General features: G+C 41.7%; 1 protein-coding gene across 1 annotated transcript in view; it reads right to left on the bottom strand.

Moving 5' to 3' along the window:
- The window catches only part of gpc6a (glypican 6a), an 822,751-nt gene that overhangs the window by 191,718 nt on the left and 612,179 nt on the right, over positions 1-18,854 (bottom strand). Inside the window, exon 4 of the mRNA XM_063048515.1 lies at positions 13,557-13,722. Within this exon, the coding sequence (XP_062904585.1) occupies positions 13,557-13,722 (166 nt within the window). The remainder of the gene's footprint in view (positions 1-13,556; positions 13,723-18,854) is intronic.

Genomic DNA, 18,854 nt, shown 5'->3' with positions numbered 1-18,854 from the left:
TTGTGCACATTGGTAGAAGGAATAAAGGTGTAGTCTATTTTCTAAACTGGTAGAAAATTCAAAAATTGGAGGTGCAAAGGGACTTGGCAGACCTCATGCAGGATTCCCTAAAAGTTAACTTGCAGATTGAGTCAGTGGTTAGCATTCATTTTGAATGGACTAGAATATAAAAACAAGAATGTAATGCAGAAGCTCTACAAGGTATTGGTCAGATGGCACTTGGATGATTGTGGGCAGCTTTGGGCCCCTTAGCTAAATAAGGACGTGCTAGCATTGGAGAAGGTCCAGAGGAGGTTCACAAAAATGATCCCAAAATGAATGGGTTATCGACGAGGAGCGTTTGATGGCTCTGGGCCTGTACTTGCTGGAGTTAAATGAATAAGAGAGGAGATCTCATTGAAACCTATCAAATATTGAAAGGCTTAGGTACAGTGGATGTGGAGATGATGTTTTCTATACTGAGGAGTTTAGGACCAGATGACACAGCCTCAGAATAGAAAGATGTCCCTTTAGAACAGAGATAATGAGGAAATTCTTTAGCTGAAGGGTAGTGAATCTGTGGAATTTATTGCCACAGACGGCTGTGGAGGCCAAGTCATTGAGTATATTTAAAGTGGAGGTTGATAGTTTCTTGATTAGTAGACCATCAAAGGTTTCAGGATGAAGGCAGAAGAATGGCGTTGAAAGGTGTACTAAATCACCCATAATGGAATGGCAGGGCCATTTCAATGGGTGGAATGGCCTAATACTGCTCTTATGTCTTGTGGCCTTATGGTCTTATTTCTGAGACATGATTTCCCACTCACAAAGCCATGCTGACTACATCTAATCAACTGCTGCCTTCCTAAATGCTGATGGAGTGTTTCTCTTAGCAGCCACTCCATTATATTTTCCATCATTAATGGTAGGGTCACTGGCCCTTTATCAAGAGTCCACTGAAAATCCTGTACACAGAATACACAGGATAAGTTGTAAGCTCCCTTAGAAACACAGCCTAGAGACTTATCACATTAACATCGGTAGCAACCACAACTCAGCCCTGGTTGCTACTGATGTTAATGAGATTCAAGAAATTGTAGACCGCTTCTCGTTTGCTGCCACTCTTTTTGGCCTAAGAATCAATGTCTCCAAAACCGAACTTCCGTACCAGCCTCCTCCTCTGTGTAGTCCCAGTGAGACCCAACCACCAGTCATATCAGTCAATGGGGTAGCGCTGAAATGTTCTGACTCTTTCACATACTTAGGAAGTGCTGTGACCAACACCAACTCATCAGATCTGGAAGTTGAGAGGAGAATTCAATCAGCTACAAAAGTCTTTGGTGCTTTGCAGGAGTGACTTTGGTCTCGCCACGATATTAAAATGGCAACCAAGGTCAAAGTGTATAACATAACTGTTTTACCATCTCTGCTTTATTCAACTGAAACAATGGCATTGTACTGGAAGCACATCAAGAAATTGACCAAGACACAACACGGGCATTCACGCCAAATATTACACATCAAGTGGCAAGAGAGGGTACCAGATGTGGAGGTGCTCAAATGTGCTGGGACAGTAAGTGTAGAATCGCTCATTACAGCTTCTCAGCAGCTTTGGACTGGTCATGTCACAAGAATGAGCGATGATTGTTTACCCAAAGCTGTTTTCTCTGGCGAGCTACATGAAGGAAAGAGGAAGCACGGTGGTCAGAAGCTGCCCTACAAAGATGTGTTCAAGCGCCACATGAACAACACTGACATGAATGTCAACACCTGGGAGAAAGATGCTTTGGACAGAAGTTGGCACTACATTGTCAAGAAGTCAATCCCAGCTATCGAGCAGAAAAGGTAGAAGGAATATGAAGCAGGTCATGAACGCAGGCATTCGGTGCTGGACCAGTCAAACCACAAATGCAACTGATGTGGGAGACAGTGCCAATCCAATGCTGCTCTTGTGGCCCATAAACGTGCCTGCGGAGACTAAACTCTCAGCATAGTCAACATCGAAATCAATGGACAGCTGAAGAAGAACAGATTACTTTGCATCAACAGATTACTGTCCTCATGGAGCAAGTAGATGCAACCCTGAGGAGACTATGATCCCGCAAGAACAAAGAGGTTTGTCACCCATGACTGCAACTCTCCTATACAGGACCAGAGAGATGCCCTTCCCCATCCCCCAAGCTAGATAGGGAGAAGAATGCTAACTCCCTGGAGAAATTATGAAGAAAACAGAGAAAGGTAACAGTGATGCAGATCACACCCTCTATATCTTGCATGGATCTGGAGGTTAAAATTATGGAAATGCACTCTGGGTCACAGCAGACTGGTACACCATTGTCCAACTAATCTCACAAGAGATTCCTTGCCATTGTGAGTTATAATGTATTCTCCATGGATCTTCTTAACTAACCAAGGCATTAACCAATATGCATCTATGTAGATCTAAATTCCTGTAATCAACAACAGAAGAGCATTATTGAGAGTACACTTTGTATGTTAGAAACCTAATTGTATAAGTGACAGAGAAGCAGGGCCATTGGAATATTCAGAATTCATTGACCTGATAATGGAGGTCAGCATCAACCTCATGATCATATAAGGAATGAGTTGGTACAGGTTGATATATCTAAATAAACCACTAAAGATCGAGATTCTTATGAATGTATGAAGCTACAGAAGTGGTAAGTAACGTTCATCTTCTATCCATCAGGGTGGTGCATACAAGAAAGATTCCTGGCTTCCATCTATCAGGGTGGTGCATACAAGAAAGATTCCTGGCTTCCATCTATCAGGATGGTGCATACAAGAAAGATTCCTGGCTTCCATCCATCAGGGTGGTGCATACAAGAAAGATGCCTGGCTACGAGAGTACTCTAAGAATGAAGGAGTAATCTAAGTTTTCAGGATATGTGAGTTGGACAACAAAAAAAACTCTGTCAAGATCATCAGCAATGCATGAAGTAAACAGGAACATTCTGATGAAGAATTTCGAACTAAAACATTCTCTATTCATAGTCATAGTCATACTTTATTGATCCGGGGGAAATTGGTTTTCATTACAGTTACACCATAAATAATAAATAGTAATAGAACCATAAATAGTTAAATAGTAATATGTAAATTATGCCAGTAAATTATGAAATAAATCCAGGAACAGCCTATTGGCTCAGGGTGACTGACCCTCCAAGGGAGGAGTTGTAAAGTTTGATGGCCACAGGCAGGAATGACTTCCTATGACGCTCTGTGTTGCAGCTCAGTGGAATGAGTCTCTGGCTGAATGTACTCCTGTGCCCACCCAGTACATTATGTAGTGGATGGGAGACATTGACTAAGATGGCATGTAACTTAGGCAGCATCCTCTTTTCAGATACCACCATGAGAGAGTTCAGTTCCATCCCCACAACATCACTGGCCTTACGAATGAGTTTGTTGATTCTGTTGGTGTCTGCTACCCTCAGCCTGCTGCCCCAGCACACAACAGCAAACATGATAGCACTGGCCACCACAGACTCGTAGAACATCCTCAACATCGGCCGGCAGATGTTAAAGGACCTCAGTCTCCTCAGGAAATAGAGACGCCTCTGACCCTTCATGTAGACAGCCTCAGTGTTCTTTGACCAGTCCAGTTTATTGTCAATTCATATCCCCAGGAATTCGTAATCCTCCACCATGTCCACACTGACCCCCTGGATGGAAACAGGGGTCACCGGTACCTTAGCTCTCCTCAGGTCTACCACCAGCTCCTTAGTCTTTTTCACATTAAGCTGCAGATAATTCTGCTCACACCATGTGACAAAGTTTCCTATCGTAGCCCTGTACTCAGCCTCATCTCCCTTGCTGATGCATCCAACTATGGCAGAGTCATCCAAAAACTTCTGAAGATGACAAGGCTCTGTGCAGTAGTTGAAGTCCGAGGTGTAAATGGTGAAGAGAAAGGGAGACAGGACAGTCTGCTTTTCTCTGTACAAATACTGTCTGATATGCTGAGGGTTTTCAACATTTTCTACTTTTGTTCCATTGCCTGCTGTTTTATTTTCATAACTGGAAATGGTTGCGGTCATTATTTACACTTGGTAGACCCTACCATCATTTTGCAGAGTGCTGCTTCTGGTTTGTATGCTCCCATCACCATTTGGCAAAGAGATCAATATGCTTTAGTCTGCCCTATTCTCACCACAGATTATCCCAACCTGTAAGAATAGGGACAAAAATCAGAAATAGCTGCAATAAAAGGGATCTGAAGACAAAAAAGTGTCCTTTGAATTCTGTTCCTCCTGAAATGAAGACCTAAAGATAAGAATTTACAATTACAGTGCCCTGAACAGAGAGAAAAGGGAAGATCAATGAACCAACAGCTATGTCTTTCACACAAAATCAAATTTAAAAGGCTGAATGACCTACAAATCACTGAACTAAACTGAATTCAAGGACACCTTCAATCTCCCTACTGCAGGAAGAGATTCCCACCTGCTTCAAAAGGGCATCAATCATCCAGCTAGAGCAGGATGAGCTGCTTCAATGACTATTGCCTGGTTAAACTCTCACCTGCTGTGATGAAGTGCTTTGCGAGGTTGGTAATGGCTGGAATTAACTCCTGCAGCCACTGCATTTGCCTATTGCCATAATAAGTCTACAACAGATCCAACTTCACTGGCTCTCCACTCCATCCTTGAACCACTTGGACTATGGCAATGCCTACATCAGGCTGCTGTTTACTGAATACAGCTCAGAGTTCAACATTATCATCTCCTTAGTACAAATCTATAAGCTTCAAAATCTGGGCCTCTGTATCTCATTCTACAGCTGGATTCTTGACTTCAAAGTTCAAAGTAAATATATAATCCAAGTACATATTTGTCCCATATACAAACCTGAGATTTCTTGTGGACATACTTCATATATCTAATAACCATAACAGAATCAATAAGAGACAGCACTAACAGGGCAGACAACCAGAGACAATAAATTATGCAAATATAAAAAGAAATAATAACAATAATATCAAAAATACATAATAAAAAAACAACAAATTCAAGATGATAAATGTAGAAAATACCAAGAAAAAACTGAAACAATCCAACACATTACAGGATCCTTAGCAGTTTAACTCAAACTGATTACTTTCACAGGCACAAACAAGTGGCAAACATCATTCATCAAAATCTTGCTTTACAATATGAACTCATAAAAGAAATCATAAGTTAAAGTCTGTCCCAAGCCTTATAGGCTCATCAGGCCGATGCTTATGCCGGTTTCTAAGGCGTGAAGCGACTGAGAGTACGAGAATCCCCCCCCCCCACCACCACCGGATAGGATGCCAGTCTATCGTGAGGTTAACTGCCAACATTTTGCCAGTACGCATTTTTCAGATGGGTGGACTGGAACAGTGTGTGGTTAAGTGCCTTGCTCAAGGAAACAACACACTGCCTCGGCTGGGGCTCAAACTCACGACCATCAGATCGCTAGTCCAATGCCTTAATCACTTGGCCAAGCGTCACACAAAAGAAAGAAATCATACCTTACTACAGATACAAGCCTGAATCAGTTTTAGAGTCAGAATACCACAAATTATATTACAACCAATCCGCTATTACAAATAGGACAATCCATAATAACCATACATAAATACCAATTAGGATAAACAAGGAAGAACAGCTTACTTAATATATATAACCATTCCAAACACAAATATACTTTATACTTTATTGTCGACAAACAATTGATACTAGAACGTACAACCATCACAGCGATATTTGATTCTGCACTTCCCACTCTCTGGATTACAAATATTAAATATTAAAAATATTTAAAATAGTAAAAATGAGTAAATATTAAAAATTTAAATTATAAAACATAAATAGAAAATAGAAAAATGGAAAGTGAGATAGTGCATAAAAAACGAGAGGCAGGTCTGGTTATTTGGAGGGTACGGCTCAGATCCGGGTCAGGATCCGTTCAATAAATAACTTACAGAAATCATTAAATGAAAAAAAAACAGAAGAAATATGTTGAATTGAAAGACTTTGGAACATGAACATTGACCCAATAGTAATACCTACAATTGGTATCATCCCAAAGGCATTACACAATAGCATTAAGCAATCAGGGCTACACAGCAGTATCTATGTAAATCTTCAGAAAATCACAATACTAAACACCACTAGAATAGTCTGATAGTTCCCAGCAATTGACAAATGAGCATGCCCACACCTCAAGTGAGTATTTGGCTATGCCCACACCTCAAGTTGTACAGCTTGAGCTGAGAAAAATGTGTTTTATAACAATAATAAGGAATAAATATCAAGAGCATGAGATGTCGAGTCCTTGAAAGTGAGTTCATAGGTAGTGGGAACAGTTCAGTGATGGGGCAAGGGAAGTTGAGTGAAGTTATTGCTTCTGGTTCAAGAGCCTGACGACTAAGGGGTAATAATTGTTCCTGAACCTGGTGGTGAGAGTCTTGAGGCTCATCTGATTAAGAGACCACAATAACACCTCCTCTTCACTGATAATCAATACCGGTGCACTTCAAGAATGTGTGCTGAGCCTGCTGCTCTACTCTCTCTACTTCCATAACTCTGAGGCTAGGCACATCATCTATAAATTTGCCAATGACATAACCATCATTCTCAGAATTTCAGATGGTGACAAGAATGCATACAGGAGTGAGTTAGATTTCTTAATTGAGTGGTGCCACAACAACAGCATTGCACTCAATATCAGTAAGCCCAAGGAATTGATTGTGGACTTCTGAAAGGGGAAGTCAAGAGAATGCAGTCCAGTTCTTATCAGCAGTAGAAAGGGCAGATTCAAGTTACGGTTGTCAACATCTCTGAAGATCTATCCTGGGCCCAACATCCGATGCAATTAGAAAGAAGCTAATATTGATTGGCACCCGATTAGTTCCAAGGGTTTAGACGGGGCAGAGCTTGTTAAGTGTGTCCAGGACGGATTCCTGTCACAGTATGTTGACAGGCTGACTAGGGGGAATGCCATACTAGATCTAGTATTAGGTAACAAACCGGGTCAGGTCACAGATCTCTCACCGGGTGAGCATCTGGTGGACAGTGACCACCGTTCCCTGGCCTTCAGCATTATCATGGAAAAGGATAGAATCAGAGAGGACAGGAAAATTTTTAATTGAGGAAGGGCAAATTATGAGGCTATAAGGCTAGAACTTACGGGTGTGAATTGGGATGACAGTTTTGCAGGGAAATGTACTATGGACATGTGGTCGATGTTTAGAGATCTCTCGCAGGATGTTAGGGATAAATTTGTCCTGGTGAGGAAGATAAGGAATGGTGGGGTGAAGGAACCATGGGTGACAAGTGAGGTGGAAAATCTAGTCAGGTGAAAGAAGGCAGCATACATGAGGTTTAGGAAGCAGGGATCAGATGGGTCTATTGAGGAATATAGGGTAGCAAGAAAGGAGCTTAAGAAGGGGCTGAGAAGAGCAAGAAGGGGGCAGGAGAAGGCCTTGGCGAGTAGGGTAAAGGAAAACCCCAAGGCATTCTTCAATTATGTGAAGAACAGAAGGATGACAGGAGTGAAGGTAGGACCGATTAGAGTTAAAGGTGGGAAGATGTGCCTGGAGGCTGTGGAAGTGAGCGAGGTCCTCAATGAATACTTCTCTTTGATATTCACCAATGAGAGGGAACTTGATGATGGTGAGGATAATATGAGTGAGGTTGATGTTCTGGAGCATGTTGATATTAAGGGAGAGGAGGTGTTGGAGTTGTCAAAATACTTTAGGATGGGTAAGTCCCCGGGGCCTGACGGAATATTCCCCAGGCTGCTCCACGAGCTGAGGGAAGAGATCGCTGAGCCTCTGGCTAGGATCTTTATGTCCTCGTTGCCTACGGGAATGGTACCGGAGGACTGGAGGGAGGCAAATGTTGTCCCCTTGTTCAAAAAAGGCAGCAGGGATAGTCCGGGTAATTATAGACCAGTGAGTCTTACATCTGTGGTGGGAAAGCTGTTGGAAAAGATTCTTAGATATAGGATCTATGGGCATTTAGAGAATCATGGTCTGATCAGGGACAGTCAGCATGGCTTTGTGAAGGGCAGATCCTGTCTAACAAGCCTGATAGAGTTCTTTGAGGAGGTGACCAGGCATATAGATGAGGGTAGTGCAGTGGATGTGATCTATATGGATTGTAGTAAGGCATTTGACAAGGTTCCACACAGTAGGCTTATTCAGAAAGTCTGAAGGCGTGGGATCCAGGGAAGTTTGGCCAGGTGGATTCAGAATTGGCTTGCCTGCAGAAAGCACAGGTTCATGGTGGAGGGAGTACATTCGGATTGGAGGGTTGTGACTAGTGGTGTCCCACAAGGATCTGTTCTGGGACCTCTTCTTTTCGTGATTTTTATTAATGACCTTGATGTGGGCGTAGAGGGGTGGGTTGGCAAGGTTGCAGACCACACAAAGGTTGGTGGTGTTGTAGATAGTGTAGAGGATTGTCGAAGATTGCAGAGAGACATTGATAGGATGCAGAAGTGAGCGCAGAAGTAGCAGATGGAGTTTAACCTGGAGAAGTGTGAGGTGGTACACTTTGAAAGGACAAACTCCAAGGCAGAGTACAAAGTAAATGGCAGGGTACTTGGAAGTGTGGAGGAGCAGAGGGATCTCGTGGTACATGTCCACAGATCCCTGAAAGTTGCCTCACAAGTGGATAGGGTAGTTAGAAAAGCTCATGGGGTGTTAGCTTTCATAAGTCGAGGGATAGAGTTTAAGAGTCGTAAGGTAATGATGCAGCTCTATAAAACTCTGGTTAGGCCACACTTGGAGTACTGTGTCCAGTTCTGGTCGCCTCACTACAAGATGGATGTGGAAGCATTGGAAAGGGTACAGAGGAGATTTACCAGGATGCTGCCTGGTTTAGAGAGTATGCATTATGATCAGAGATTAAGGCAGCTTGGGTTTTACTCTTTGGAGAGAAGGAGGATGAGAAGAGACATGATAGCGGTATACAAAATATCAAGAGGAATAGATAGAGTGGACAGCCAGCACCTCTTCCCCAGGGCACTACTGCTCAATACAGGAGGACATGGCTTTAAGGTAAGGGGTGGGAAGTTCAAGGGGGATATTAGAGGAAGGTTTTTTACTCGGAGAGTAGTTGGTGCGTGGAATGCACTGCCTGAGTCAGTGGTGGAGGCAGATACACTAAAGAAGTTTAAGAGACTACTAGACAGGTATATGGAGGAATTTAAGGTGGAGGGGGGTTATACGGGAGGCAGAGTTTGAGGGTCGGCACAACATTGTGGTCCGAAGGGCCTGTAATGTGTATTCTGTGTTCTATGTTCTAAGTCACAAGTGGCTATGTTTCATTAAGAGCTTGAGGAGATTTGGTATGTCACCACAGACATTCGCAAATTTCTACAGATGTCCTGTGAAGAGCATTCTAACTGGTTGCATTATCGTCTGGTATGAAGGCACAGGATTGGAAAAAGCTGCAGAGGTTTGCAAACTTAGTCATTTCCATAATGGGCACTAGTCTCCCCCAACATCGAGGAAATCTTCCAAGGGTGATGCCTCAAAAAGGTGGCATCCATCACTAAGGCCCTCCATCATCCAAGGCGTCCTCTCTTCTTACTATTACCATCAGAGGGGAGATACAGAAGCCTGAAGAAACACACTCAACATTTTAGGAACAGTTTCTTCCTCTCCACCATTAGATTTCTGAATGGACAATGAACACCTCACTACTTCTGCTCTCTTTTTGCACCACTTATTAAATTTTAATATATTTCTCATTGCAATTTATAGTGTTTTAATGTATTACATGACATATGTATTGTAGCAAAACAATAAATTTTATGACACGTCAATATTAAACCTGATTCTGATTCTGAACCTTTGAACTGACAGGCAGTATAAAGGGTTTACCAGGTAAGTATAAAATGGGACCAATAAATTTATATACTAGGATAAAATAGAGAAAACACATCAATGCATTCAGCAGATCTGAAACTCCTGAAACTATTAGTTAAAAAGAGAGATGTAGTAATTCATTCTCTACCCTATAAGCATGATCTGGGAGTGTTCTCACACCGAACAACACATCAGAAACCTGGTTCCATTGGTTTCAAATTCAAAGAGTTTCAAAAGTGTCATTCAATATCTGCATGTTCAGGATCTATCATATCGATATAGAATGGTGCGAAAACGACAACTTGAGGCTCAACTTGGACAAGACCAAAGAGAGGAGTGTGAACTTTAGGAAGATGTAGGCCGACCACTCCTCACTACACATACACAACTCCTCCAGAAGAGAGACAGGAGCACCAAATTTCCGGCAGTGTACTTAATGGATGATCTCACCTGATCCTTGAACACCACCACTTCGGTCAAGAAATCACAGCAGCGTCTCCACTTCCTGAAGAAACTGAGGTGAGTGAGGACCCAGCCCACCACATTTTAACCAGTTTTTACAGAAGTACCACTGAGTGTCCGAATCAGCTGCATCACCATCTGGTACGGGAATTGCAAGACATCCTACTACATGTATCCACAAAGAATTGTGCAGACTGCTGAGAGAATCATCGGGGTCTCTCTTCCACTATTAGAGATATTTTTCAGGAGCACTGTGTGTGCAGGGCCATTAGCATTGTCAAGGATCCCTCTCATCTGTTTTCTACTTCCAGCCTTTCCATCTCTTCTCTATATGCCTTTTATCATTACTGTTGATGAAGCCAGCAGTTGTGTTGTGTCATAACTGAGTGGTTGTAGCCGTACGCAATAAACCCATACTGCACAGCATCTTCGCTATTCCGTAACTCATGAGTGAGATCGACTATTTGGTGTTCTTAATATCTAGCAGTGTCTTTCAATCTTAAGAAAGACATACACGATAAACAATTACACTATCAATTGGAGCCAGAGTGGCCACTGTGACTGGACATGCCTCATCTTGGAAGAATTATGTTCCTGGGCCAATAACTCCTACTTTTCCAAGCAACTTTTCCTGCTGTACATGCTCTCTGCATTGTGGCCATACATGGGGAGCACTTATCATTTCACTAGTGTCTTGGAGGAGCTTTCAAATCCACAGAAGTCTATCAAATCTCCTAAACTCTAAGAGCTTTACTAAGTACCACTCATAAAGAGATCCCACCTAATGGCAATAGCAAACAGTTAACAGATCAACTAAAATTAGGCAAGAAGCCTTGGTGGAGGTTTTACATGTTACCGAACATGCACCCAGTTATGACGCCTCACAATAAATACACACGTCAGAAAATACTGGAAGTAGTCTTCAGTCCTGATTTTCCATCATAATTAATTTTCCTCAAAATTGATTTCCATCAAAATTGGACATATGATGGACTAAAATATGGCTCTTTTATTACAATTTCTGCGGATACACATTCATTTTTAAATAATGTTCACAATAGCTTGGGTTTTTGATAGCAAATGGAATGCTCCTGTTGCCCCCAGAAGCTGCCTTTGTCCATTTTTAGGGTAGGGTATAAGAATTTGCATCCAGAAAGTTGCATGCACCAAATGAGTGCCTTGTTGCAGTTTGTTGGCAGGCAATTAGATCTGGCCTTGGCTTAGGGTAGATGCAGTTGATGAAGCAAAGACTTGGTGGTTCATTTTATTGATGTTGATGCCAGAGAAGTATTCTCACTTCTCACAGCTCATTAAAATAATTGTTCCTTTCTTTGCATCTGTTACTGATTATTGTTTCATCTAACTTGACACAGCATGTGCAACTTGTTCCCTTCCCGGATGTCCTTCTTAGTTACATAAAGTCTATGCCTGGCATATGGGAGTTGTTTACAACCAGCTGATCAGAATTTATGATTGACATATTCTGGTAACGTGTAGGACAGGGAGAGTGAGGTAATGACCCAAGAGGTTCCAAAATTAGTTATGAAGATAAATGAAGCATATGTAAGGTTTAGGAAGCTAAAATCAGTGTGGATTTGTGTAGAATATAAAGACTGCAAGGAAGTGCTTAAGCAGGTGATCAGGAAGGCCAAAATGGGCCATGGAATGTCTTGGTGAGCAGGATCAAGGGAAATCCCTCAGCATTTTATCCTTATATTAAGAAAAAGAGGATAACTAAGGAGACCGTAGGTCCACCTGAAGGAAGAAAGTGAAGAGATTGCCAGGCTTTGACAAGGATCTTTGTGCCCTTGCTATCAATAGGCAAGGTTCCAGAGATTAGCAAATGTAAGGCTTTTGTTCAGGAAAGGAAATAGAGATAATCCATATAATTATGGGCCAATGAGCGTCATGTCAGTGGTAGGGAAACTATTGGAAAGGATATTGAGGAATGGCACTTATGAGCTTTTGGAAAGGTACATCCTGCATGGGTTTTATGCAAGACAAGTCAGGCCTTATAAACTTGATTGAGTTAGTTGAGGAAGTGACTAAGGTGCTTGATGAGGGTAAGGCAGTGGGCATTATCTACATGGACTTTAGTAAGGCACTTGATAAGGTCCCGCATGGTAAGTTGACTCATAAGGTAAAGGTGCATGTGAATTGCAAGTTTGGATTCAAAACTGATTTGCCCATAGAAAGCAGAGAATAGGAACGGAAGGCTGTTCCTCTGGCTAGAGGTCCATGACCTGTGGAGTTTCTCCTGTGCAGGTGCCGGGACCTCTGTTGTCTCTGATTATATATCGATGAGTTGGATGAAAATCTAGATGGGAGGATCAGTAAATTTGCAGATGATGCCAAGGTCAGAGGAGCTGTGGACAGTGTAAAAGACTATAGCAGTATATAGATCAGCTACAGGTACGAACAGAAAAGTGGCAGATGGAATTTAATCCCTGTGTGAGGTGTCTCACTTTGGGAAGTCAAATGTAAAGGCGCACATATGAAATTACTGGTAGACGACTTAATAGATTTTAAAGTGGCTACACAAATGGTTATGGTGGTAAAGAATATATGTTTGCCTTCATTGGTTGGAGTGTTGAGTATAAGAGAAAGGAAGTCCTGCTGCATCTACATAAAAGTTCGGTCAGACTCCACCCTTAGAGTACTTCATGCAGTTCTGGTTGCTCCATTACAGAAAGGACGTGGAGACTATCGAAAGGATACAGAGGAGGTTTGCTAGGATACTGTTTGGATTAAAGGGTATGTGTTATAAGATTGGGCAAACTTGGATTGTTCTCTCTAAAGTATTGGGGGCTGAGGGGAGACTTGAAAAAGGGTGCTAAAATTACGTGAGACATAGATAGAGAAGTGAAAATGTCAAATGCCGAAGGACATACATTTAATATTAAAGGGGAAAAGTTTAAAGGCAACACGAGGGACAAGTTTTTATTTTATGTAGGGAATAGCAGGTGCCTGGAATCAGGGGTTGTAGTGGCATCAGGCAGTTTGGTAGAGGTTAAGAGGCTTTTAAGTGGACCGTTGACTATGAAGAAAATGGAGGGAAATGGATGATACATAGAAGAAAAACAGAGTACAAGTCAACATCAAGATCAGCATAACATCATAGACTGAACGGTCAGTTCAGGTGCTACCCTGTTCTATGTTCCATTATAAGCACAATGTCTGTTTAATATTATAGGCACACAATGAGTAAGATTATTCTGAGTTATGATGGTATAATATTTTGTCTTACCAATAAAAAGATTCCACTCTGTGTCCAGATCAGCCTGATTAGCCAGACAGCCCTTCATTACGTTAAGACAGTAGTTGTTGCAAGGTTTCACAGTGGGCACTCCTCGGCAGTAAGGACAATACATCATCTTCATTAAAGCACGGATGCATCCTAATGCTGGAATTACCTATTGAGTTTAAAGAAGAAGAAAATTAATTTTATTGCCATGTACATAGATATTGAGAGTGGTCTGGTTGTAGGAGCAGTTTTAGTTAATTCAAGCCTGCTCCACAATCCACAACAATTATGGTTGATCATCCACTTTGGTACTCTGTTCCCAACTTTTCTCAATTTCCCTTAATCCCTTCTTGAATATATTGAACAATAGCCACCACTGTATTTTGAGGTAGAGGATTCCACAAATGCACTAGTATCCGGGTGAATAAAACTTGCAATATCTTGGCTCTACTCTCCTTCATTAGATTCTGTTTCATTCATTTTCAACAAGGTGTTGACCAAACCTCACTTCCACCACCACATCATTTTCCATTGCACTTCCGGCTGATATCGTATGGAGTCTGACCAAATGCTGACCTGAGTTCAAAGTAAATTTATGATCAAAACACTACCATACACTACCTTGAGATTCATTTTCTTGAAGGCATTTACAGAGAAAAAAATGCTATAGAGTTTATGAAAAACTATACATAAACAAAAGATTGACAAACAACCAATGTGCAAAAGAAGACAAGCTGTGCAAATAAAAAGTCATACTGAGAAAATGAGTTTTAAAGAGTCCTTGAAAGTGAGTCAGTAGGTCATATAATCAGTTCAGAGTAGTGATGATTGAAGGTATCCATGCTGGTTCAGGAACCTGATGGTTGAAAGGCAATAACTGTCCTTGAACCTGCTGGTGTGGGACCTAGGGCTTCTGTATTCCCTCTCTGATGGTAGTGATACAATTACTGAATAATGCGGCATAGAAAGAGACCCTTTAGCCTAACTTATCCATGCTGACCAAGGTGAGCTGGTCCCATTTGTCTGCATTTGTCTGATGTCCCTCTAATCCATTCCTAATCCAATGTCTCTTACATGTCATAATTATACCCGCTTCTAACCACTCCCTCTAGCGGCTCATTCTATATACTCGCCACACTCTGTGTGAAAAATCTGCCCCTCAGATCACCTTCAGATCTTTCCCCACTCATCTTAATACTATGACTTCTACTTTTAGACTGGCAAAAAGACTGTAATAATCCAACTATGTATGTCCTTCATTAATATTTAAATCTCTATAAGGTCATCCTTCAGCCTCCTTCACTCGGAGAGACACAATCCCAGCCTGTCCAGTCTATCTTTACACCTCAAACCCTCCCGTTATGGTAATATCTTTGTGAATCGTTTCTGTACAATCTCTATCTTAACCATATCCTTCCTATAGCATGGCAACAATAAATGCACACAATGACCCAAGTACAGTCTTGCCTATATCTGGTAACATCCATAACAAGTTGCCCCAAATTTGTATTCACAGATCTGAAAGATGCAGACAAGCATGTCATACACTTTCTACACCACCATGTCTAAATGTGTAACCACCCCTCCAGCTGGCCATCCCTTTTCCTACTTTTCAAGTTGATATGGATTCTGTTTTAACCTTAGACATCCTTTTCTTCACTGCCCTCTAACCACCAATTTTAGTGTTATCAAAGTTACTATTTATGCTAACTACATTCTCATTCAAATATATTAATTTATATAACAAATATTAGAGGACACAGCATTGATCTCTGCATGCACCACTGGTCACAGGCCTCCAAACCGAAAACAACACCACTACTTCTGCCAACCTTCTGACACCAAACCAATTTTGTATCCAATTGGCTAGCTCACTCTGGATCCCATGTGATCTAATCTTCTAGAACAGCCTATCATGAGGGACTTTGTCAAAGGCCTTTCTAAGGTCTATGTACAAAACTTCTGCTGTCCTGCCTTTGTCAATTCTCTTGGTCAACTCTTCAAAATTCAATCAAATTGGTGAGACAAAATTTCCCATGCTCATAGCCTTGCTGACGAGCCCTAATCAGTCCTAAACTCAACATGAGATTTAGGTTTAAATGTAGCCCCTCAGTTCTCTAATCTAAATGAGATAAAAGATAGAAGACATTCAGCTTGCAGCAAATCTGGACATCCATGTTTAATGTCATAGCTAGCCATATATTGTAGAAGCTCCTACCCTCTCTTTCCAGCAGCACTGACAAAGCTCAATTGTTAGGTGGCATGGGTAGACCTCAGGAATAAGAAAGGTGTAGTCACTATAATGTATTTATTTTATAGAACTCCCATTAGCCAGAAAGAGATAGAGTAACAGATAAGCGAGCAGATAATGGAATGATGTTGAAACAACATACTAAATGAAGTAGGTGACTTCAATTACCTTAATATTTACTTAGTGTCAGAGACTTAGAATTTGTTTGCCACATCTAGGAGAGTCCACTTGACCTTGTATTCAGAAATAAGCCTCAGTGGGAGAGCATTTTGGGAACAGTGACTGTAAGTTTTAAAAACTTGATGGAAAGGGGGAAGAATGTACCTCAGGGAATCTGCTCAATTGGGAAAAGGCTAAATACAATGGGAATGGGCAGGATTTGTGTAAAGTAGGTTAGAAAAGTTCAAAGTAAATTTATTATCCAAGTACATATGTATATGTCACCATATACAACCCTGAGATTCGTTTTCTTATGTGCATAATTAGCAAATATATAGAATCGTTACAATAACAGGGTCAATGATAGATCAACCAGAGTGCAGAGAACAACAAAATATGCAAATGCAAATATAAATAAATAGCAATAAATAATGAGAACATGAAATAACAAGATAAAGAGTCCTTAAAGTGAGATCGTTGATTGTAGGAACATTTCAGTGATGGGGCAAGTGAAGTTGAACGTAGTTATCCCCTTTTATTCAAGAGCTTGATGGTTGAGGTGCAGTAACTGTTCTTGAACCTGATGGTGCAAGTCCTGAGCCTCTTGTACGTTTTACCTTTTAGCAGCTACGAGAAGAGAGCTTGACCTGGGTGGTGGGGATCTCTAATGATGGATGCTGCTTTCCTAAGACAGTGTTTCAGGCAGACGTGCTTAATGGTTGGGAGGGCTTTAGCAGTGATCTACTGGGCCGAATCCACTACTTTTTGTAGGATATTGTGTTCAAAGGCATTGGTGTTTCCATACGAGTCTATGATGCAGCTGGTCAATATACTCTCCATGATACATCTATAGAAGTTTGTCAAAGTTTTAGGTATGCTGACTCTCCGCAAACTCCTAAGCAGTGACTATTATTGGGTAAGTCCACAAATGACGTATGGGACTCACAGAGGGCTTGCAGCAGATCAGGCAACATCTATGGAAGGAAATGAACAGTTGACATTTTGGGCTGAGACTATTCATCAGGACTGGAAATGAAGAGCGTAGAAGTCAGAATCAAAAGGTGGGGGCGGGTGAGGAGCAAAAAAAACTAGCAGGTAATAATTGAGTGCAGATGAGGGGAGAGGTGGGTGCGTAAGCGGGAGTGTGATGGAAGGGAATAATGTGCAAGATCTGGCATAGTGGGTTAGGTCCACAGAATCCATGGAGAGTTGATCAGGTGGATTCAAAATTCATTTGGAACTAGTGGGTGGAACGAGTTGAAGACCATTTCTCAGGATGAAGACCGGTGACTAGTGTTGTGCCACAGGCATCAGTGTCAGAACCCTTGCTATTCATTATTGACATAAATGATTTGGATGCAAATACACTAGGCTTCATCAGCGGTTTGTAGACGGCACAAAATCAGTAGGTGTTGTGGATACTGAAAAGCGTTATAGTACAAACCCCATTTCCAGAAAAGTTGGGATATTTTCCAAAATGCAATAAAAACAAAAATCTGTGATATGTTAATTCACGTGAACCTTTACTTAACTTACTAAAGTACAAAGAAAAGATTTTTAATAGTTTTACTGACCAACTTAATTGTATTTTGTAAACATACACAAATTTAGAATTTGATGGCTGCAACACACTCAACAAAAGTTGGGACAGAGGCATGTTTACCATTGTGTTACATCACCTTTCCTTTTAATAACACTTTTTAATCGTTTTGGAACCGAGGATACTAATTATAGTAGACTTGAAATTGGAAATGTTGTCCATTCTTGCTTGATATAAGACTTCAGCTACTCAACTGTCCGTGGTCTCCGTTGTCTGATTCTCCTCTTCATGATGCGCCATACATTTTCAATAGCAGATAGATCTGGACTGGCAGCAGGCCAGTCAAGCACACGCACTCTGTGTCTACAAAGCCACACTGTTGTAGCCCGTGCAGAATGTGGTTTGGCATTGTCCTGCTGAAATAAGCATGGACGTCCCGGGAAGAGACGTCGCCTTGATGGCAACATATGTCTCTCTAAAATCCTAATATACGCCTCAGAGTCAATGGTACCTTCACATATATGCAACTCGCCCATGCCGTGGGCACTGATGCACACCCATACCATCACAGATGCTGGCTTTTGCACCTTTCGCTGATAACAATCTGGATGGTCGTTTTCATCTTTGGCATGGAGAACTCAATGCCCGTTTTTTCCAAAAACTAGCTGAAATGTGGACTCATCTGACCACAGCACACAGTTCCACAGTCTTTCGGTCCATCTGAGATGAGCTCAGGCCCAGAGAACTCGCCGGCGTTTCTGCATAGAGTTGATGTATGGCTTCCTCCTTGCGTAATACAGTTTCAAGTTGCATTTCTGGATGCAGCGACGGACTGTGTTGAGCAGCGGTCCCCAACCACCATGCGCTACCGGGCCACGAGGAAGCGATATGATTTGGCGATATGAGTCAGCTTCACCTTTTCTCATTCCCTGTCATGGCCACTGTTGAGCCATTACGCATGCGAGGTCATTACCCGCGTGTCATCCATGTCAGTGCTGGAAGGAGATCAGCTCCTCAAGCTTGCAAATGATGGCGGGCTAGAAATTTTGTTTGACATAACATCTCTGCCGGCATTCTGGATCAATGTCAAGGCTAAAAATCCTGAGATAGCCACGAAAGCACTGAAAATGTTGCTTTCATTTCCAACATATCTCTGCAATGAATGCAACGAAAACTAAATTGCGGAATAGATTGGACATAAGGAACCCCCTTCGAGTATCGCTGTCTCCCATCACCCTTCGATGGGACAGTGTTGTTGCGGGAAAACAAGCCCAGGGCTACCACTGATTCAATGATACTGGTGTGTTGCAATAATTTTATATGTTTGTACGGGGAAACTATGTGCTGCATG

The sequence above is a fragment of the Mobula hypostoma genome, chromosome 5, assembly GCF_963921235.1.
Source record: "Mobula hypostoma chromosome 5, sMobHyp1.1, whole genome shotgun sequence".
Lineage (NCBI taxonomy): Eukaryota > Metazoa > Chordata > Chondrichthyes > Myliobatiformes > Myliobatidae > Mobula > Mobula hypostoma.
The sequence above is the reverse complement of the archived record's forward strand: the minus strand, read 5'-3'. Positions and strand labels throughout refer to the sequence as shown.